The sequence below is a fragment of the Talpa occidentalis genome, unplaced genomic scaffold (assembly GCF_014898055.3).
Source record: "Talpa occidentalis isolate TD23 unplaced genomic scaffold, MPIMG_talOcc4v2.1 talOcc4.12, whole genome shotgun sequence".
Lineage (NCBI taxonomy): Eukaryota > Metazoa > Chordata > Mammalia > Eulipotyphla > Talpidae > Talpa > Talpa occidentalis.
This window is the reverse complement of record NW_023601212.1, coordinates 65739460-65762856: the sequence shown is the minus strand read 5'-3', so window position 1 is coordinate 65762856 and position 23397 is coordinate 65739460. Positions and strand designations below refer to the sequence as shown.

At 44.8% G+C, this 23397-nt stretch overlaps 1 protein-coding gene across 9 annotated transcripts in view; it reads right to left on the bottom strand.

Annotated features, from left to right (window-relative positions):
• The window catches only part of LOC119241340 (uncharacterized protein C1orf226 homolog), a 270987-nt gene that overhangs the window by 64061 nt on the left and 183529 nt on the right, over positions 1-23397 (bottom strand). For 6 of the 9 annotated variants that reach the window (XM_054693513.1, XM_054693511.1, XM_054693509.1 and 3 more), the window contains exons 3-4: positions 12285-12377; positions 5613-5686 (exon numbers count right to left, since the gene is read on the bottom strand). In XM_054693513.1, coding sequence (XP_054549488.1) covers positions 5613-5686; positions 12285-12377 — 167 coding nt within the window. Of the gene's footprint in view, positions 1-5612; positions 5687-12284; positions 12378-16246; positions 16591-23397 lie in introns of those variants that run through there. The other 3 variants (XM_054693512.1, XM_054693510.1, XM_037506580.2) reach the window with 2 other exon arrangements.

The window sequence follows — 23397 nt, the reverse complement described above, 5'->3', positions numbered from 1 at the left end:
ACAGGCTCACAGACTCCCATGCTTCCTACTGCTATCACCCTTCCATTAGCCTCAGGGTGTTGGGCATGGTCTCCCTTGTCTGTCTCCCTGACCCAAGTCTTCCCAGTTTGGGGCACGTGTATTATTCCAGGCCACACCGGTTTCTCTCTCTAAAACACTATTTTTTACTTTGGAACTCTCCAAGCCAGGCCCTCATGGGAAATCTAAGTACAAATGTGGAAGGAAGTCCTTGACAGATTCCAGAGAGAAACACAGGCTAATTGTAATGATATACAGAGAATAATATTAGATGTGGGAGGAAATAAGGCATCTGAGCGTCTATATGTTTGCATCTAAAGTGGTATTAGAAAAGGCAGTGAAGGACAAGCATTTGACTTTTCCTTTATAACATGTCTTCACTATTTTATTTTTAGAAATAAGGTATTATTTGGTTGTTTTAAAACTCACGCATCAGTCTTACTTCTCTGAATACTTACCTGAAAACCATCATAAAAAAGAGAAGCCACGGGAGGCCCCTGAGATGGGCTCTCAGTTATCTCCCTTTGCATTCTGGCACTTTCTGCAGAGTGGCAGACACAATGACATGTGAGTGGAAGAGATAAGAGGAGGGGAAGGAGAGAGGAAGGAAAGGCCTTGGGAAGTGACAAGCAGGCGGGACAGGGCCAGGCCTCTGTCTCTCAGGAGACAGGCAGCTGGTGTTGGCTGCAGGGACAAGTGTTTACTGAGAATTCCTAAGTGTGGGGCCTTTGCCAAGCCTACAGAGGCTCATGGACTAAGTGTAGAACTTACTTTAAAGGAAAGGCAGTAATGGTGACAAAAGGAGCATATGACCATGGAGGGCTGGGAGCAAATGAGAGAAGGCAAGGCAGAAAAATTGAAATAAGACAGCTATTGGGTGGCATCACTTAGCTGTGGACTATGTCACCAAAAAAAAAAAAAAAAATCAAAACCACACTGACAAATACAGCAAAACAGATGTTGTACTTGTGAAAAAATTCACTGGCTACGAGAGGGACTGGAAGGGAGGCAGGAGGGGAGGAGGAAAGTGGACAGGGCAGTGGGTGGTTGGTGAGTGATGAGTGGAACATGGGCACATATAGAAGAATGAAGATGTAACCCCCAAATTATGGTAATAAATAATAATAAAAAAAATGTAAGGAAACCTAAAAAAAAAGAAGGGAGATTCCAGAGAAGGAGAAGGCATTGCAGAGGAACACTGAAAATGCCAGTGTGTGGAGATGCAGGGAACAGGAGGGAGCAGTTCGTGAAGTGATGGGAACAGACTCAGAGAAACTGGAAAAATCGCGGGCACTGGTGAGGACACACCAGGGCTTTGGGAGGGATTGAGGGCTGACAAAAGACATGCCTTGAATGGCCTTGCAGGGCTGAGGGAGGTTATTTCAGGAGAGGAGAGAGTCAGACATTTCAGCAGGGAGAGAGGGAGCCCATGGAAGCAAGGGTGGAAGGATGAGGAAACACAGATCATGGGTCACAGTGCTGAAGAGACAGGTGGAGATGTACAAACAGCAGAGGTGAAGGGGACAGAGTGACGGTGGCAATGTAACCAGGATGTGCTAAAGGAGGCAGGAAAGCTGGGGAACCCCATAGAAGATGAGGTCCCCTAAGGAGAGTGAAGGGTGTACAGGCGGTGCTGACAGGTAGACAGATGGGGGTGTGGGATTTCGAAGGGGCTGGCCCTTCACTGAGAATTTCTACAAAGGCAGATGAGGGCTTGCAGAGCAACCCCGGGGAACCTACAAAGCCAGCCAGGCAGGAATGGCATCTCACTCCCCTTCTAAGTTCACAAGCCTGTCCACGTATAAAACTGGGTAATTTCTACTCACGCATATGTAGGAGAAGGCACTGTCAATGAAAGGTTTCTGACTGAAATAAAAACATCAACTCTAATGCCTCCCTGATGGTGCAAGGGGTTAAGCACCACACTGTGAAGCAATCCGCGGCCTCCGCAGCATGAGTTCGATCTTCAGCCGGCCAGGGAGAGACCCACATGGTGCAGCAGACCTCTCCTGGTCTTGGACGCTAGCGCTGCTCGCCCTTCCCTGGTCTTCAGGACTCCTGTCCCCCGTCGCTTCCCATAATGCAGCGACAGTGCAATGAAGAGGACTCACACCAGGGTTTGCAGCCCCGTATACACCCTCTGTCAGTGACCTCTCCTCTTCAGGGTAGCCTGGTGATCGCCTTCCCCACAGTCTTCCCAAAAAGAGCCTGAGGGTTCCATACCTCCCATGCAGCAACACCCGGCTCCCTCTGATGCCCTCCAGTTGTGTTTCTCCTGCACCCAGCCCCTGGGGCCCCAAGGAATCTCTTATTTCCAGCAGCTGCAGCACACCTTCCATGGTGAGAACAGAACCCCAGCCTTGGGGAGGGATCCTTTTCCAAGTCTGTCCTTCCTTTGTACTGTCCTTCAGCCCTCAGAGACTATTTTGCTACAGCTTAGGAATCTTGTGCACCCCTTCTCCTGCTTAAACCCTTGTGTGAGTTCTGTCTCCCAACTGATATACCACTGTTTCCTCCAGGCTTGGCACTGAGAACAACGCATACCTGCTCTCCACACCTGCCTCCGCCCCGGGGAGCCCTGGATAATCCATCTCTGACTTGCTCAGAAGCAAAGCATGGCCCAACAGGGAGGGCCACGCTTGGGATGTACATTCTCTAATTTTGAGTCATCTCACCAACTGCTTGGACGTTAATTAATATCATCACAGGGAACTAGCTGGAACTCCTAAGGGTTTAGTCATTTATACACAAAATTGGAGAATTACCTCCAGTCTGACTCCTGGAGATGTCAAGTCACATGTATTTACTTCCTCTGGTTAAAAAATGAAAAATAAAAAGATTTTTATTTGCTGGTAAGTCTGATCCCTAGTATCAAAGAACCCAAGTCTCCTAGGATCTGACTTAGTCAAATGTGTTAATTTTACCAGTGCCCAGTAAGGCTAGGTAGAAGATACCAAGGCAGGGAAACAAATTCCAAAGCATGGTGCCATTGACCCAACTATGCCAATGTTTTTTTTTTTTTTTTTTTTTTTACTTTAAAAACCAGTGAGGGAGGGCCTCCCTGGTGGTGCAAGGGGTTAAGCTGCAGCACTAAGAAGCTATCCTCAGCCACTGCAGCATGAGTTTGATATTCAGCTAGGAAGCTGAGCCACATGGCACAGCAGACCTTTCTTGTCTCGCCTACTGCTCCCCTCAGCAGTGTTTTTCAGTCAATCTTCCTTTCTGCTTCCCACTCTGTTTCTGGTGAATCCTCTTACCCTCCTCACCTCTGGCCTCTGTTCTTATATGCATAAATATATAAAGCCAGTAAGGGTAAAATAAGAATATTAACTAAGGAAGTGAAATACAAAATAAGCAAAGGGAAAATAAAAACCAAGTTTTCACTCTTTAGGCCTATCCCCTGTTTTTTACAACAGCCTTATCAGCGACTTGAGTGAAACTATTTTATTGAAGTTGTACTTAATGGAAAACCAGGAGAGAAAGTTAACCTGTTAGTGGGACCCAGGCAGGTTTTGTACTGGATTGACTGAGCTAAGCTAGAACTCTGTTTCAGCATATCCATTGCTGCAGAGCTACAGTTTAAGAGTTTAAGGGTGCTCAGAAGAGAAATATTGGAAAGCTGGGAGAGAGACTGCAAGCAGCAGCAACTGCTCTTCTGTCCTCCTTGTCTGGCTCTCCCTCATGACTGTCAGCCCTGCTGAATGCAGCAAGCATTGGCCACCACCACTGCCAACTGCAAGGCAGCAGCCAGGAAGCATCCAGAGCTTCCACCATCCCCTCTGGCACATGGACCCACCAAGCTTCCTGCAGACTCCAACTTAGCACTCACACCAGGGTTGACTTGTGTCTCCTCTCTGATCTTTTCTGGACCTTTTACTTCCTGCTTCTACCAGAAGTGTTTCAGTTTATACTCGGAAACAAATCCCTTATGCCCTAACACTCAGAGTCCCCTGCTTCCCTGACTGAACCCTGGTTAACAAGAATTCAGACACTCTGAAAATGGACTCACATGAAGTATATCTAATGTAACATTGATAAATGTGGACTCCTGTATTTAGACAAAAAGATAAAACCAACAAAGTTTGGTAAAGAATTAGCAAAATCTCGGGATTGAAAAGAATTACTGTGAGCATCCTAAGAATTCTGGCGGATGACTCTACCAGGGCCTAGGACTTATCACAATTTGTTTAAGAAGCAAGCAAATAAGCAAATAGTGTGATCTAATTCTTTTAAAAAGAAATGGACAAGGGGCTTGTCCATTGACATCCTTCAAGCCCAGTTCAGATGCAATCTGCTTCTTCAAGCCTTTTCTCATCACTCAAGTTGAACTCAAATTCCCTGAGAACCACTTATGTTCACTTACTGATATTAATTCAGTGCATTTACCCATCCACTCATCCACATTTATGAAATGCCTCACGTAGGCCAGGCACGGGCTTGAGTCCAGCAATACAAAAGTGAGTGTGCCTAGCTCTGCCCCCACCCACCACTTAGTTGGCTGGCAAAAGATTAACTTTTTTTTTTCTTTTTAGTGTAACAGTAACACAATATAATGATGATTTCAACAAGTATTAAAGAATACGACAGGAACAAGGAGGAAGAATTCATTTTGTCAGACCTGTCTTGTGCCCCAGTGGTTTGTTCGGGACTCTTCCTTACCAGACTAAAACGAGCTGAGAACAAGGGTCCACACCTTTGTCATTTTCGCAAACCCCCCAGCATAGTGCCGGGCCTGCATATCACATTTGCATAGTTGTTTGAGTGAATGGAAACTCCACTTACAGCCATCTCTTTGGCAGGCAGGGCCACCAGGCTGACATCTCCATCAAATTCCATCCCTTATCCAATTTATCAACCAAGACAAATAATTTGAGAGGAGACAAAAATCAGGTTTCCCAAATCCTGAATGAATAGCCATGACTCATTCTCCCATTGAAGAAAACAGGAAGAAGGTAGGGGACAGTGGGGAGGGCTGGGTCAGCAAAGAGCAGGACAGAAGAATGACACCAATGAACCACAGTCCTGCCATGGCTTCTGGAAGGGGCCCTAGCTATCTGTACTGCCACCAGGTATTACTCCACTGGGTGTGCACAGGTGGTGGTCATCTAAATTCTGGAGAAATCCTATAGTCTGGTTATTAAAGCAATTTCTGGTGATATTTGTGACTTTCTGCTTTCCTAAAAGGTCACAAATCCCTTATTATGCTCAGTTTCAGAGGGTGGATCAGACAAGGAAGTGTGAGCATAGGGTGACGGGAAACCCCAGTTCTTTCATTTTGATCACCCTAAGCATATGCAGTTGTGAAATTTCAGTTGAGACAAAATGAATAAATATAAAAGTCTCAAATTACAGGAAAGACTTGGATTAAACATCAGGAACAAAGCCTTCCCGGTTCCTTCAGTGCAGTTGAGCATAAAAAGAATTGTCTCAGTCTTAAAGATCAGGTAGATATGCTTCTGGTACTTACATTCTGTAGAAATGAAAGCTCTCAGAAGGGATAAGCAGTAGATACGCATTTAAATTTGTCTGGACCCTTCAGTCCAGCAGTAGCTCCAGGACCCAAGTGACCCTCCCCAGCAGGGACTGGCTCTTACCTGTAGATGGGGTCCTGCATCACCAGCATCTTGCTCTCATCCCACGTCCACTCTTTTTTCTGCAATAAAAGAAGCTGTAAATGAATAAGTTAGGCTTGTCCTTCGCTACAGAACCCAGGAACACGTTGAGCTACTAATGCTTATGCAAACACATGCATTTGCTTGGGCTGACTTTTTCTTTCCAAGGGGCCTCAAGTTGATTGCTCCAAAAGGACAAGGGGAAATGTCAAGTGTCTAGTCCCATCAGCTTCCTTCATGCACTTTAGGGGACTGTCTCTCCAGGGTGCAGAGGGGAGGCAGGAGCCAGAGTGGCCTCAGGGGACCACAGGCAGACTCCAAATCAGGATTTCATGAGAAATTGCCAGGAAAATAAAAGAACAGTAGGAGAAGCAGGAGAAACAAAAGGGGGGCAGGCAAAAGAGACAGTGAATTATGCTGTCCAATGCAAATGAAATGTAGTCTATGAGTGAACTATTCTATCCTCAGTTACCATGGAGGGTCCATTCTGCTGTGACTGGAGATGAGGACAGGAATGGAGTGAGGGGTGAGGGACACAACAATCAGAGGAGTACTGGAGACCCCAGACACTTAATGAGTAGCCCCAGCATGGTGGGGAACGCCGGGTTAGCAGGCATCAGAGGCCCTCAGATGGCCCACCCAGGTAAGAACAGAGACCCCTCCCCCACCCTCCCTGGTCCTGTCACATGGGCAGTATTGTACAGCACAAATGGCAACACACTTATCGCTCCATGAAACAGAGAATGAGAGGCCAATAAAAGTGCTGGTTGGATTAATTATCGCTTAAGAGGCACTCAGCTCTCTGGATTTCCCAGGGACAGTGAACAAGATGACAACTCTCAATGCAGATGGGGTGTGGAGACAGGTAGAGGCCTCCACCAAGAAATGGGAGGCCATCCTGGCCCCACAGGCACAAGGGAGGAGCCCTTCCTGGCTTTCCTCAGAAACAAAGCTGTACCCACCCCTCCACCAGCCATTTAATTCCCGAATCTGATTCAACACCAAGCCAACCCAGGGAGGTGGATTTCACTGGTGCAAGTACTCCACAGCAAATGCCTTTTACAGACAGAACTTCAGCTCCAACTAAGAATTAACTGCTTTTTTTTTTTTTCCCAAAAGCTCTTTAATCTAATTGCTGCTCACTGCCCTGGAAAGTCTGACTACATTTGAAGCAAATCTCCTGAGAGAAGCCTCCAACGAACATAAACAGCCAACTCAGGCCCTGTTCTTATACCAAATAATCCTAGGCTTTGCAAACATTCCTCATGTCCATGTTTTCTGGACTTTTCCATACCCTCGCTGTCTTTCATTAACAAGAGACATTTGCCAGTGTTCCCTCAAAGCCTGGTCCACTGATCTGGCTCCCTCAGCTGACAGGTACAGAAAGGTATTCATGTTCCAGCTGCGACCCTCCTTTTCCCCAGCAAAGACAGGCTGATGCACTCTCTTCCACCTCCTCACTTCCTGGCATCCATGAAACTGGTTTCCAACAGAGGCATTGAGATTTTTCTAAGGTGCAGTCCATGTACTTAAATGCAAATCTTAAAAACAGAATATAACTGTTCACATAGGAGTTCTTTAAACAGCAAAACATAGTATGTTTCAAGGATGGTTTGATTCTGGTCACAAAATGGTTTGTAACATAAATATTAAACAATTAGGTATCAAGCCACGTCAGTAGTCACGACCACACATTCTGCCCACAGGGTTAATGCCATCCCATTAGCCACATTTGTATGACGCCTCCTCTTTGCTGTTGAGCCCACCTACTGGGGTTTTATTTCAGCTACTGTGTTATTTCTCATTCTTCCATTTGGTTCACCTCTCATTTCTTCACTAAGGTTTTCTATCTGTCCACTTGTTTCAGGGAGTCTGGAATTGCTTCGGAAGTGTCCTGATGGATATCTACAAATCTCCGATTCCAAAGGTCATCTTGCTGTTGGTCTCTACTGTCTCTTTTTCTGGAAGTTGAGATTTTCCTCATTTCTGGTATGGTGATTATGAAAACCTGGGCATTTGAATTTTGAGTTGCGTAATGCTAGAGATTTCATTTAAATTTTCTGTTTAACTGTCTTTTGGTGACTCTACTCAAGCAGGGGAGAGAAGTTCTGTCTCCTAGTTACTGTCAGGTGGGAGCAAATGTACAGGTTTCCTGCTGAGCTGCTGTGGACACTCTTGGGGGAAGGGGCTCTCTGTCGCTGCTCCCCTGAGCTTCCTCTGAGCCTGCTCTCTCGCAGAGGTTTGGGGCTATCTTTCCGCTTCTCCCCCCGTGACTGTCACCACATTACTTGGGGTGCATAACCACTGGCAGGGGGTTGAGGGTCTCTGGGTGGGATCCATGGAGGTGGGGAATAAGGGTTCTTCTCATGAGTTCCAGAAATCTAAGGGATTATAAGTGTGGAGAGAGCCTAATGGGGCAGATAAGCCCTTCAAAGGCAACTGCCTGACACTCTGTCACACATTCCCTCTGTATATACACATGTGTAACTCCTTGCACTTACCTCCTGCCTCCCTGCCTGCCAAGGACACTCATGGCATTGCTGTCCCTTGAGGGAGGCCTCAGAAACACAGTTTGTTAACCTGTCTCTTTATGCCATCTCCTCCTTCCCCCCCAATTCTCTCTCTCTTTATTTATTCTTTACTCCAAGGTAATTTTAAAAAGTCAATGAGATGGAGCAGCTGAACTTAAAGCAAGCGCTGCTTCATATACTGGCTATTCAACATTTTCTAGAGTGAGAAAGAAATGTGGGCACAAGAATGTACCCTACAGACCTCAATTACAGGGAGTTATGGTGAATCTAGGTTTGTCAGACCTGAAGCCCATCATCATGGTCGCTGCTGTGAGGCCTGCTTCCCAGAGGCTGCCACAGCCACTGACCAGCTTGCAGGGATCCTCCTGAAGCAGATCCAGTCCTGAGAGACACAGTGTCCTCTGGCAGACGCCGTAGCTTCAGAGCCCCCTGGCAGCCTTGCCAAAACCATCCGTGGACCCACCATTGTCTGAAGAGACTTTCTCCCCATCATCCTTCCCTGGCTCCGCCACTTGGAGTCAGCCCCACCCGGTCTGACAGCAAGCCCTGACTTTTCCAGATGCCTCCCCAGTTTCTCTCATAGGCACTAAATCCTGTCTTGGCATCTGCTCTTTGGGAGAATAACACCAAAAGAGGGTGAGAAAGGAAAGACAAGAAAAATTCATCCTTAGCTGCTTCATATTTTATTCTCACAAGAAATTTCCCAGATGACAGTGGGGCAAATCCTTTTTTCCATGTATAAAAGGAACTTTTATATAATGCCTCCTGTTAAATGATCAAAATGAATCCCAACCTTAAAGAAAAACACTGAGGCTCAGAGAAATTAACATGCTGCCCCCCAAGGCCAGCTACTTGAGTGCTCACTGATATTCAACCGGTCTACCTGTGACCCCATGTTTTCTTTGCTCTCCAAGTAATGAAATCACAGATTCCTGCCCTCCCCTGCAGGAAGATCTTCACCTTCAGCAGTGAGAGAGGGTAATGGACTTGCAGCGTGTGCTACCCTATGACCACTCACCAGGGCATGCACACCCTAATTAGAGCCCCTCTCTTTCCTTTATCTATTGACTGCAAATGTCAAGTCCTCCCAGAGAAGATGCAGCCATTTTGTCATTCTAAAATCTTCTGGCAGGGAAGGTTATGTGGGAACGGGTTCAGAGGGAGATTTGCCTGAAACAGTGACAAGAACATAATGGAATCAGGAGTAATGATCACAGTGCTCCTGTCTCCTTTTGGAATGTGGAAAATACATACAACATCCTTGAAGCCCTTCCCTTAGAACCCAAAGGTGGAGGAAGAATTTGTATTGACATTTATTTTCTATCCCTACTGGAAATGATCAGCAAACACATCACAAAGTCTGCAAGTTTTAACCATTATTCATGCTTCTGGCAGCAGTGGTGGTTTCTCAAAAAATAAATAAAATTCATAAAACCTTGTAAAGGCCACATTGACTCAGCCTGACAAGGTCTCCATGCTTCCCGAGAACAGGATTAGTCTGAAAAAATTGCTATTTCCTGCCGCAGGGATTACCTACGGACAAGGAAAAGGCATTTCAGAGCTGAAGAGATAATAAACTCTCACACACTGCATACAAGTCCTACTATGCCTGTTTTAAGACTAGCAGAATATAAAGAAGCACTAGAAACACAACACGGTAGACAGAAAACTGGACTGAGTTAGATCTGGCTCTATAACTCCCTGGGTGACAGTGGGATAGTAGGTGACAATCAAGGGTCTTTCTTGTCCTTTCTTATCATATCTCATCAATTACAGGATCAGACTAGATCATTTCAAAGGGCCTTTCTTCCAAATTCTGGTTCTGTAATCCTAAGTGCCTCCAATTAGATGCAAGTTTCTTACCCAATTAGATTTGCCACAGTCACTCATACTACTCTTTGGGCAGGAAAATCATTTCCTTGCAGTGAGATGTCCCTGAGGTGGAGTACAGCCTTGAAATTAGAGACCCTGGATTAATTAATTAGGCATCTCCTATAGAGTGACTTTCCTCCAAAGGGTTCAGAGGAGGTAGAAGAGCACTGTGTGAGTGTAAAGAACCTACTTGGGATTTGAGTAAAACAGATCTGTTTCAAACCTAGACTTCCTACTGATGGGTAAGATGCTTACTATTTTGAGGGAAAAAGTAGTCCTAAGCTTGGCACTAAGAATGGCACCCAACTCACAGGATGGTTGTGAGGATTTAATAAGTGAACAGTGCATTGGAAAGGGTCTGATGAACAGCAGGTGTTCAATATCAGTACTAGTTACTTTTGTTAGCTGCTCTCATTACCATCTTAGTATTCAATATGTAATTACTTTCATCAGTTTGTTCCCTGTAGTCTCTACCTTCCCATAGAGATGCAGTGGGGTATGAGAGAAGACATGGTTCCTGCCCCCAGAGGCTCACAACCCATGGGGGAAAGATAAATAGCTACTGTATAGTTTTATAGGTGCTGTAATATACCTTCTGCATCCAGTGTCATTAAAAACAATTTTGTAGGAAAGGATCCAGGTCCAATACACCTATGGATTCCATTCAGTTCCTTGAACATGGCAGACACACAATTCATCTTTGTTAATGAGAAAGATGGAGCCTTTCTAGAATGTTGCCTTAGGGGATCCCAACACAGCTACTGGTTTATAAGAGGAACCACATGAAATTGAGACCCTCTAGGTCCTTTAGGAAAACAATTGTTTGGATGAAGTTCAAGACCAATCTTTCTTATTCAGAAGTCTACTCCCAAACACATAGGGCTACAGTGTGATTCCACCATTATAATAAACAGCCATTATTATGTACACAGAGAAGATAATTACTTGGGTCTAGTTGGGAGTTGAAGCAAACGTACTAATTGAGAGACATCAAAGTAAAGCCAGTTATCTCTGTGACTGGACTCACATCACAAACACAACCTAAGATTCCTAAGAACTTGAAATTCACTATCGGCTGGTATCAGTTCAAGAAGAGTATTGTTAGATGCTTGTTAGTATAACCAAGAAAGATGGTTTCTTAACATCTCAATGAGAGATGCTCATAACATATTGGGCTGTTCCCCCACCAGAATAAGGCATCTGAAGATCAGAGTCTCTGAACAAGTTTTGCTATAAACACTTCAAGGTCACCAATTTCCACTGAAGCTTTCCTCTGCAGGGGGAAGGCTCCCACCCTTCATTTGCTTTACACAGGCTAGTCTTAGCCATTACTTCTGCATGTGCAGATTCATATCTGGTGCATACTCTACATTTTTCTCACTGAACATTCTGAGCACTTACCTAATTGATGGAAACCATTTTCAACTGGTGTGGACCAGCTGGGGATCTGGTTGGGACACATACATTCTCCCCTCCCCACACAATATAATTTAGCCTTTCGCAGAGGCTGACATCATTCTCCCACAACGCATACAATCAATGCAAAATAGCAAGTGTTTAAACAACTTATGCCTACTGGTATCACCCAACTTGAGAGGAATGCCCATTGTAGGGTCAGTACCTCCCCACTGTGGCCATGCCTGGCCTTTACACTAATAGGTGGTGGGGGCTTGGTAAGAGGGACTATTTATAGAGACTGAAGGACAGCAATTATACCCAGAGGTCACACAATGGGGGCTGGATGCCACCTCAGGTGTCAGCTGTGAGGAAGCTCCTCTCATCCACTCCTCAGTTATACCCTCTTACTTGTCATCGCCTGAATTCAAAACATTCCCAAGATCAAGGCTCTAAGTAAAAATATCTAAATGGGGGGCCTCTCCTGGTGGCGCAGTGGTTGAGCGCTGGGCTGCGAGGCTGCCAGCAGCCTTTGCAGAGCCAGTTAGTTCCCCCAGCCGCTGGCGAGGGCCCCACAAACAAACAAACAAACAAACAAACAAACAAAAGTATCTAAATGGGGGAGGGGAGCTGAATGCAAAGGTGACAGGAAATGACCCATCACCCATGAGATACCAGGACTGATTGAGCCAACTGGTAACCAGACCCCTGACCCCTGCCTCACCCAGCTCTGGCTACAATCTCTAACATGGCTGCTTGTCTAAGCAGAGGATCTCACCTGGGAAGGACCCTGTCCCAAGGAAAAGCCCACTCTAGCTTCCCTCTTCACCAGAGTTTCAGATTCTAACCCACCTACCTTTTTCTTCTTCTTCAGAATCACTTTCACTCCATCTACTGAAACCATAATGCTCACTTTCTTCTTCTTGATGTTCTTGGCTTTAAATTCATACTGCAGGGAGAAAAGAATAAAGAAGCACAGTCTAATTAGATCCCCAACTAGCTCATGATCTGTCCAAGAGGGGCCACAGACTGGGATGGGGGGTGGGTGCTGGTGCAGTTCTCAGGGTATAGGACACCTCAAGGGATGTGAAAACAGGGAGGAGGGGGTGTCTGCAGGCAGAACTCAGACCATCCTTCGGCTGGAACAGGGACTCTGAATGGTCTTCAGTTTCCTCATTCAACCATCAGGTAGAACCCCAGGAATGAAAATGATCCAACCTAACCAGATAAAAGCAGCGCCTACTATGAAAATCTCACAGATCTAGAATCTCCCCTCATAACTCATTCTGTCATTTAATGACTCCCATTGTCAGGGAATTTGTTTCTGCTGCTGAAACTCGATCCTCAAGAAAGAGCAATAAAAACTGTTTCCCCATCAGGATTTTTAACATATTTAAAGTTAATCATGAACTCTAAGATATTCTCTACAATTTTTAATTACCAAATTCCTTTATCTGTGGGTCAGACTCCAAACCTATCACAGCCCTATTGCCTGAGATTTTGAGGGGGAGAAAATTCTCAAGAGGATCTTATCCATGAGAGTTGTAAAGCAGGGCATGATCTAGGAACCCTACATCGTCAACTCCTATTTGCAATTCTGAGCTAGGGATTCTACCACACAGGCCTATGGATGCTGTTCTCAATTCCAGGCATTTTTCTACACACACTTATCCATAGAAATTACTTACACTTCAGATTCACATCTGGCACATACTCTACATTTTCTTCACTGAGCACTTATCCAGTTTATGAAAACCATTTTCAACTGGTGTGGACCAGCTGGAGATCTGGCTGGGATCTTGGTATCAGCTCTAGCAAATGTACCTGCCAAGCTCTCCAACCAAACATCTGGACTACGGGTTAATAAACAGTGATAGAAAACCCAGAGCCAAGACCACCATTCCAACCCACAAGCCCTTTTCTCCGGGAACTTTATACACAGACCCTTTCCTACTGTGATACTTCCCAGGCTGAGTGAGAGGCATTTGCTCCTTACCTGTCTTGCCACCTAAAACCTAATTCTTTCTAGTTAGTGTGGAAAGAATAAACCTAATCCATGCTGAGATGAAAGTATAACCTACTTTGAAAATCTCATCTGAAATCCAGAACCTTCCCTCAGCCATGCCTTTTAATATTCTGATTTTAAGAACTCACCTTATAGACCTTCGTGCCTATCTACATTCTATGCCTTCCACTGAGTTCTCAGCTGACCTCATTCTGTAGTGCAGAGTTAGTGTTGATGCCCTGTGGCTGTCTGCTTCTTAGAGACAAGGCCACAGCCTCATAACTAAGCTGAAATCTCTCTCCTTAGAGCCAGGACAGGCTCTGGTTCACAGCTGATTTGAGTTTCCAGGTGACAACAATTATGTTACCCCAAGTCTAGTGGTCACTTCTCCCAATCATTCTCCTGTCACCAGGGGCCCCGAAGGAGCAAAACAGAGGAGAAAGAGAGGAAAACTGAAACCTCTGGCTCTGCTTCTACCTGAAAACCCAAAATCATTAAGTTTGAGAGTAAAAGAGAGTGAGTATGACTGAAAGGAGGAGACATGCTGTCTCCAGTAGCATCTGGCTTGGAGCAGGCCCTTGGCCATATACCCGATAGCCCCCAGAGTCAGGGCACAAGCTGGTGAGGGCTAGAGCTGGTCTGGGGCATGCCCCTAGGCACACAGCTGCAAATTGCACTGCACCTCCTCCCCATTGGAGAGCAATGAACTGAAGTTACCTCTGGCTCAGGGAGCTGGGTCTGCAGGTTGCTGACTTGGGTCTCGTGCCTACTGGGAGAGGGGGAGTGGCAGCACGGCCTGACACACCTGCCTTTCCATTGCTCAATCAGGCTTTCCGCTGAGTCTCCCTTCAGAACAAGTCCTACAGTCAAGGCTCTTCTGCCAGGCACTGGCACACAGAGGGGGCATGGGAACCAACTCAGCTAAGAAACAAGAGCACAGGAGTCTAGAAACAACCAGAGTCAAGTAATCTTACACCAGCCAGGTTAGTCCTCAATAGTTTCTGATCTCTTCCAGCATGTCACCCTCACAAGCTCCACTCACTTTCTCTTCTTCCTTTTCCCCAGGAGCAATGTCAAAGCAGCAAATAGCATATCGCAGTGTCTACAAGACACTATGGCTCTCTCCTAGTCTGAGTTTTAGACAATTATTGTTGCTGAACCAGACCCTTAAGTGTCTTGTGTTTCCAGAAGACCCTCCCTCTCTTCCTTGTTGGATTCACCTCCTTATTGATTGCACCCTAGGATTTTTTTTAATCAAGATTTCCAACCCCTCATCTCTCTCTCTCCCCCACCCCAAGACTGCCAGGATACCACTATCAGCTACTTACCTGTGTATCCAAAACCTTTGCTATGTCTATAGTGTTTTGACAACTTTGGTCATATCTTTCATATTCTGATCAAACTCAAAATGCAACTAAACTCTGTGGAATGAAAAAGTCTGTAACATGATCACTGTGCACATACTCCCAGATGGCACTTCCAGGGCATGTGGCTAGATGACTGCACAGGAAAGCAAGGCCAGAAGCTTGCACACAATCTCAATGACAGTGACAACACAGGTGCTCTTTGCAACAGTTGGCAGGATGCTCTGCAGCGCTTCAAAATGAAGTGAGGCACGAGGTGGTCCCAGCTCGGCTGCCAGTACCACCTGAGAGAGGTTCATAAGGGCTCTGAGCTTGGACACACTGCATCAACTCCACCTGCCTTGCAGTCAGATGTCCCCAACCCTTTCTAGCTGAAGAATAAGTATGCTCGTTGTGGTTCTGTTGGAAACTATGGAAATTAAAGGAAATCAAATATCTGATCATGCTTAAACATTTATTGTCATTAAACCACTGTTTATATGGCATTAATACTTCCCTTGTAAATCATGTTACTGTGCTCATGGGGCAGGGGAGAGAAAATGGACTTGGAGAGAGAGGAGATAATGGGAACAGCAGGGCTCTGGGGACAAGCCCTCCATTTCCCAATTGCTGTTGCTCTGAGGGGCAGGCAGCTCAGGAGGAAGCACCTGTGTCCCGCAGGAATCCAGTTGGCCTGGGCTTTGCCAGGGACTAAAGAAAAAACAAGACTCTGGTGCTGCTGTCTGAGGCTCAGGCCAGCCTCCTGCAAGGCCTGTGCCAACTCTGGAGTCTGTGCCAACATGCTGGTTCTCCCCACAGTGGGTAGGCTTTACTAACCAGGGCCCCACCAGCTAGGACAGATTATGCCCCATAGGACTTGATCTTTTCATGAACAAAACAACCTAAGTCCTTGAACCCAAAGTCTGACTAGAAGGGCCAGGGTCAAGTGCCTGGAGTTCAGAAGGAGGGCCTTGGGAGTCTGTTAGAATCGTGGCTCTGGAACTTGCGTGCTATGCCAACCATCAAGACCAACACAGGGAGGCTGGGTACAGGAGGGGATCAGATGCAGCAAAAGCCAGGAGTAACTGCTCAATGACATGAGTAAGAACAGTGGCTGGAAGTCAGGGGGCTGTCTGCAGTACAGAGCATCTCCTGACTCCCTAAAGCATCCTTGTCCCCAGTTTCTCAAACTGCCTTCTAACCCTCTATGACCTAGTCCCAGACACTGGTGTCCAAGAAGGGAAGCAGCAGGTCCTCACAGCCAAGTGCATTTAATGAGGTGACAAGCCCATTCCTGGGCTGGAAGCTACACAGCAGAAATAGAGGTGCCAGAATGATGCCATTAGGAGTCAGCACACCCTCTCCAGACACACAATTAACTATTTTCATGATAGTGTCTAGCTCCCAGAAGAATCTATTTATAGAATCTTTGGTTTCTCAGTCATCTTGCCTACAAACTATTTGCCTCACCAGTCACAGATCCTCTGATCCTCTTGCTCTTCTCCATGAAATTCATTTTTGCCAGTTCCTTCCTGCTGTCCCCACTATGCTGACCATTATGAGTCCAAAGGAACTTCACCAGGAGGGGGATTCAGTTTGCAAAAGCAGATGATGAAGTTCTTGGTTACATTTGTCTATGTTACTACCTTTCTAGAATGAGCCTGTGGTTTGGCTTCTTGTGAATAGTCACAGGAAATTTAAAAGTGCACTCTGGAAGTATGGCTTCCTATAGTTTGGCTTCCTGCATGCAGACACTTCTCGCCAACAAAATTGTGAACATCTCAGTCAAAGGCACTGTCTTATAAAGGATTTTCAGAAAGTTCTTTTGCACTTATCTGAAAGTTTCATAACTAAGGTGGTAAGATACAAAATCTGAGCACACTCATGTTCACAGCAGCATTAGTCAAGAACCAAAATGGGACATAACCCCATTGAACATCAATGGATTAATGGATAAATAGAATGTGGTATATCTATACAGTGGAATATTATTCAGTTATGAAAAGGAAGGAAATTGGGACGCATGCTACCACATGGATGAAGTTCAAAGGTATACACTAAGTGAAATCAGTCAATTACAAAAAGACAAATATTGTGTGATTCCACTTCTATGAGGTACCTTACAGTAGTCAGACACATAGAGACAGGAAGTAGGGTCATGGGTGCCAAAGATTGTAAGGAGGGGAGATAAGTAGTATTTAGTGGGGACAGAGACCAGTGGATGGTGGTAGCAATCACAGAACAAAATGAATGTACATAATGCCACAGAACTGTACACTTAAGAATGGATGAAATGGTTAAGTTTTATGTTCTGTATATTTTACCAGGAAAAAGATATGCAAAGCTAAAAACAATGTATGACATGCACAGTTTCACAGGAAGTCCATTTTAATTCTGCACACAAGAGGATATTTCCATCACTCCTCCTCATGCCATACTTTTCCACACTTCCAAGTAACTGTAACCGCATCTGCCTATGCCTACAATGCCTCCTCTCCATGCTCCCCACCCCACCCCCATCTGCTTGGTGGACTCCTGATTATTGTCGAATTATCAGTCCACTCAGTCTTCTCACAGAGAAGCCCTGCATGTCAATTCTCTTCTTATGTCCTCCCACAGAGTCTGTCCATCAATGAGGTTACTACAGCATTTAACAGGCCCTTAGTAACAATCCCCATTGGCCAGTTGTATTTCCCCACTAGGTCATGCCTCCTTGTGAACAAGAAATACAACTTACATATATCTGCGCCCAAGAAAACAGCACCAGTACCCAAGAGGGTGATAAATGTCAAATAAATTAATGAACATAGTTGTTGGTAGATGGATATTCAAAGACGAGAAAAGATGACACTGGCCACAAGGATAAAATAAATCTTCTAGAAGACAATTAACAACTTAAGTTACTGAAACCTGGATTCCATTCCATGGGTCCAAGGGCTTTAAAAGTGGATTTTCTTTAAATCTTTCATACTCCATGGCACAGGACTAAGCATCTTATCATTGCTTGGTTGATACTTCATTACGCTGAAATAATTACTGGTCAAGGATGTTCTCAGTCATCTTACAATAAGCAGGGGTAATGAAAGGGGCATGATCACATAGATAAGCATCTGTTCTCTGGGTTTCCCAGCCTCCCAATGTTCTGGCTCTTGTGCCCATGGAGCCAGAATCTGAGGCTTAGGGTGCCTGAGAGTCACACTGTGGTACAGTTCAGTAACTTGGATCATTCATTTCTCTAAAACCTCAGAAATGTGAGCAAGACAAGGACCAAAGATTGTGCTAACCCCTGATTCTAGAGTACTCAGGCTTCTTTGGAATGCGCAGTAGAAATATTTAATCCTTACTGCTGAAACTCAAGCAGAGCACGACTCACTTTAGCAACAGACATTTCACTGAAAGTTGGGTGTAAATAATTATCTATAAACTTCAAACACTCAAAAGAAACCAGAGGAGCTACTTTTTTAAAAAAAGGAATGTTCATTGCCATCACATCATATATGCGGAAGGAAGCATTTACCTCTCTGTAAACCAGGGAGGTTTCAAAGCCAAGCTTTGAAGTCCATTTCGGGTGCTTGAAGAATGCCAGGCCCAAACCTCATTGGTGCTCACTCTGCAGAGCTGGGGCATTTGGGGGATGCAGGAGGTAATATAGATCATGCTGCTCATCAACACTTCTCTGGGCCTTAGAACCATGTGACATGAGCTTGTACAGGTTTCTTTCAAGGCTGCCCTAAATGAAATCAATGTCTTGATCTCATACGAACAATTTCTTTTAAAGTGTGGATACTACTCTAACAGTTAAAACATAGTTCCTATGAAAATATTTCTTTTTGCTGCTATCCATCTTTTAAACCAAAGACAGTAAAATTATAATTATTATGTTGGGAGGAATTTCTGCTGGATGGTGGGTATCACATGTCCATACATTATGATCTCTGAAATATTTCACCAAAATTTTAGAGGAATCCTTGTGTTTGAAACTTTTGGAACCCAAATGTTGACCAAGCACTTCATTTATGATTGAAGCAGCCACTGCCCAGAGATGATATAAAAGATTCCTCAGGTTCATCAGCAGAAAACCCAGCCTGAAACCACATTTTCTGGCTCTTGGCTCTGTGCTCTTTATATTGCCCAACATCTTCTTCTTTACTGGCCCAGAATCCTGGCTCCAGGAAATAAAGTCATTCATTCATTCCTCCACCTATTCAATATGTGTTCAATCAGTTCTTGGTGTGCCAGTATTCCAACTTGTAACAGGAGGCAAGAAAAGGAGGAAGAAATTACTGGAAATCAACTTCATAGGATCAGGAACATTCTCAGGCTACTCAATGGAAAGTCTGCAATCTCTCCCCCAAAATTCTTTCCCACACTAATCGCGCTGCCTGCCCTGTTTCCTTTGTTGTTTCCTGCTCCATTTCACATCCAGGGACACATGTCAATGACCTGGGTAGGGCACAAAATACCAGTGAAGTCAGAAAAACATGGCAAACTGGCCCTCCAAACATAATGACGGCCTTAGGCGGGAAATAGCCAAGTTCACTTGGAACACGGAGAAGGTGGGAGAGAGGTCCATGCAAACACAGATGTCTGTGGGACGGAGGCCTTTTCACAGTATCAAGAGACCTGCCTGATGGTAGAGGGCAAATTAAATAGGCTCTTGGTTGGCAGACGGTGGCAGCCTCAAGTGCAGGCAATCGGGGCTGCGTGCTAAGAATTGGCTGTGCCCTGAGGAGGAGACGAGACAGGCTTGGACCACAGCCTGCACTTGCCCCATGGACACATGCTGACAGGTCACTGGGAACTGAACAACTGCCCAAATGATTAAGGATCTGAAAGGGTGATTTATGTAACAAATAAGTACCAGTGCTACTAATAATCCTCCACTCTCAGGGTGCTCTCCTCTACTCACTTTCCAGAACATTAAAAACAAATATTAAAACCCTTTTCTTTTCAGTAAAAACAGAAACCTAGTTGGGGAAAAAGCCAAAACTAAAACAAAATGAATGCCAACTATGACCAATTCTATGCTCCTTTTTCAATATCTAACCCAGACTCTCCCCTAAATGGTTAATGAAGTAGTTCATGCCAGCAGGAAGAGAAGGGACATTAAAAAATGAAGACACCCTTCTGACTGGGAGAAAACATTTCCATACCTTACACCTGACAAAGGATTGATATCAAAGTTCTACCAAAAAACCTCATGCAATTCAAAAAAAGAAAACAAATAATCTAATCAGACAGTGAATGGGCAGATGAGCCAAAACAGTCACTTCTCCAAAGAAACCATACAGATGGCAAACAGGCACATGAAGAAAATATCATCATTTATTATCAGGGAACTGCAGATGAAGGCCACAATGAGATACCATGTCACACCGGTGAGAATGACCCATATTGAAGGCCAGAAACAGCAGTGCTGGTGAGGATATAGAGAAAAGGGAACCCTCCTACATCGCTGCTGGGGATTCAGACTGCTCTAGCCGCTATGCAAAGCAGTGTGGAGGTGTCTCGAAAGATTAAAAATGAATCTGCCATATAACCCAGGATTCCACTCCCAGACAACTACCAAAAAAAATTCAAAAATACTGATTTGAATGGAAACTTGTACTCCTGTGTTTATTATAGCACTAATTACAATAGCCAAACTATGGAAGCCATAGTTTGTTTTTAATGTTCTGTTTTTAAGTGTCCAAAATCAGATAAGTGAATCAGGAAGATACGGTATATATACACAATGGAATACTACTCAGTGATCTAAAAAGATAAACTCATGCCATTTGTGGCAATATGGATGGAGCTGGAAGGGATAATAAAGCTCAGTGAAATAAGTCAGAAGGAGAAAGATAAATGCCAGATGGTGTCACTTCTGTGTGGAATCTAGAGAAGTCAAACTAAGGATAATATAAAAACAAGCTTAGGGCCTCCCCGGTGGCGCAGCGGTTGAGCGCTGGGTTGCGAGGCTGCCCGCGGCCTCTGCGGCTGGTTCGATCCCCGGCTGCTCCCCGGCCACCGGAGGAGGGTCCCACTTGGCGCGCAGACCTCTCCTGCCGCCCGCTGCTCCCCTCAGCAGTGTACTTCGGTCCTTCTGCCTGCTCTGCTCCCCGCTCTGGCTCTGGTGGATTCTCTCACCCTCCCGCGCTTCTGACTGTGCCCAGTGCATGTATAAACAAAACAAACAAACAGACAAATAAATAAATGAATAAAACATGCCTCTATTAAAAAAAAAAAAAGCTTAAAAACTAACCCTTGAAATCTGGCCATAGAACTGAAGCATCCAGAGATGGGGGGTGACAGAGAGGTGATAACAAAGAGGGAAGGGAGAACAATGGTCTATGGTGCACTATGGGTGATTGGGTGGAGGGTGCACTATGGTGGCAATGCCCAAGAGGGGGGATTCAGTACTTCCAAAATACCAATAATATTGTAAGTCAATGTCACCTCAATTGAAAAAAAAAAAAAATCTTCCAGAGGGGTGAGGGGAAAGACAGTACTATAACAGTGTAATTTGTATCTAGACACACAACTAGGACTCAGCATTTGCCAGCATTTAACAGTCATGAATCAAGAATTTAGGGTTTTGTTCCTCAGATCAAACATGGTTATGAGGCAAATAACGAACCTTCCTTAACGAATCCAACTTAATCTCTCTTTCAAAGGCGGCTATCAATCATGTGCATGACCTTCTGCGCACTCACTATGCACCTCACATTGCCACACTCTCTTCACAAAGTTAAAGGATGAACAATTCCATGAAATATTATGAAGCCACACTAAAGAATATCGCTGCTTCACAGTGAGCACTTGACTCCTACCTCTGAGACCTTGAGCAAATCCCTGACCTCTCTGTGTATCATTCTTCCCATCTAGAAAAGACAGGTAATACACTAGATTATAACTGAGAAGTTCCCCAGTTCAAAATGTGACTCAGTGTAGTACAAACCATCAGCATCCTTGTAGGAAGAGTTACATGGGCAGGCACATTGAAGAAAGAGGGGGAAAGTGACAAGGAAATGAAGTTTGTAAGCCAGGCTGATGCAAGAAGCAGAGGAAGGGCATGGAAGGGAGTAGGGGAGATGGGGAGAATCCTCAACTGAAATATAAATTACTAGAGTTTTGCATAGAATCTATGAGGCAGTTGCATTCTTTAGGACTGTGTAAACAGTGAAAAGCAGAGGCACAGATGTTGAACATCTTCTTGGCTCCAGCACTGAGGATTCTTAAAGGAGAGAGCTGGAAGTGGGGAGCCTAGGGAAGACCAGAAACATCCATCAAAATTGGGTTGTAAGAAGAAGCTGTCTGGATGAAATCACTGCAGAGAGTGAGAAGCAGAGTAAGAAAAGGGTTCTCTAAATCCCATGCCTGGCAAAAGTAGCAATGCTTGCAACAATGACAGCACCAGTGAGCAAAATGGATGTGTTTATATTGGAAAAAGTCTACCTTATTCCTGAGATTCAAAGAATCAGAGCATAGGAATGAGAAGGGAACTTAGAGGTATGTACTTCTCACGTGGGAGTTCTTTAGCTTCTCTGACCCACTGAACCTCCCACCCAAGCTTAGACTTGTCAGCACAATGAGAAAGAGATGAAGGTTGACTGGGAGACCTGTGCTTGAACTCATCCCTTAGTGTCACAGAATTTCGAGGTTTAAGGGGAAAGATGAAAAAGCCACAGTGGGCAGAAGAGACAGTCGCAATGAAAAGTTATGGTGTAACACCAGGTGTGATAATGGTTGTCCATGGGAGACACTGAATAAACCAGGAAAGAGGAAGAAAATAATAAAATCCAAGTTGGCAGGGCTCTTTGAAGTGCCGCTCTCAGTCAAGTGATCATTTGGCCTCTAAAAGAACATTAGCAGCTCTGTTTGAAAAGTAGTATTTTACAACAAAACTGTAATTACCCACATAGTTGCCACTTCTATGATTCTATAAAGCAGTGGTTCTCAAACTTTGAGCCATATGGGAAACTTGGTCAATTACAACTCCTGCAGGGTAGGGGCTGGGAACCAGCATTTCAATCAAGGCCCCAGGTGAGGTTTGACAGTACTGGTCCATGGACCATACTTTGAGCAGCAAGGCATTAGAGTCAGAGACAAGTTCAAAAGTATTTGGATATGCCTACTGTTTGAACTAATGATCTCCAAGATTTTATCAGTGCTAGCATTCTACGATCCTTATTGTATACGTCAATATTCTGGGCTACATAAAAAAGGATAAAGTGTTTCTCACAAATGGCAGCCTTAAGATGATCAAAAATCAAACTCTAATATACAAATGATAAAAATAGAGTCCAGGGCACAAGTTGCCAGAAAGGAGGGTAATCTGAAGAGTTACTAGTTTCCAAGCATAGTAATTTCCTACTGTCAGTAGGTGGCAATATTTCCTTGGGGTCTAAAGGATTGCAAAGAGAACAAAGATTCTCAGCCATGGCCTTTCATAGGAACCACCTATGAACACACACATCCTGGTATCTGGATCCCACCTCCAGAAATCTGGTTTAATTTGTCTGGAGTGGAGCCGGGACACTGGGGGGTCTTTAAAGTTCCCCCAGTGATTCTAATGTGCAGCTAAGACTGAGGACCACTAAAGGGGAGAAAGGTGTACAGACCCAGAGAAGAGGTAGGGA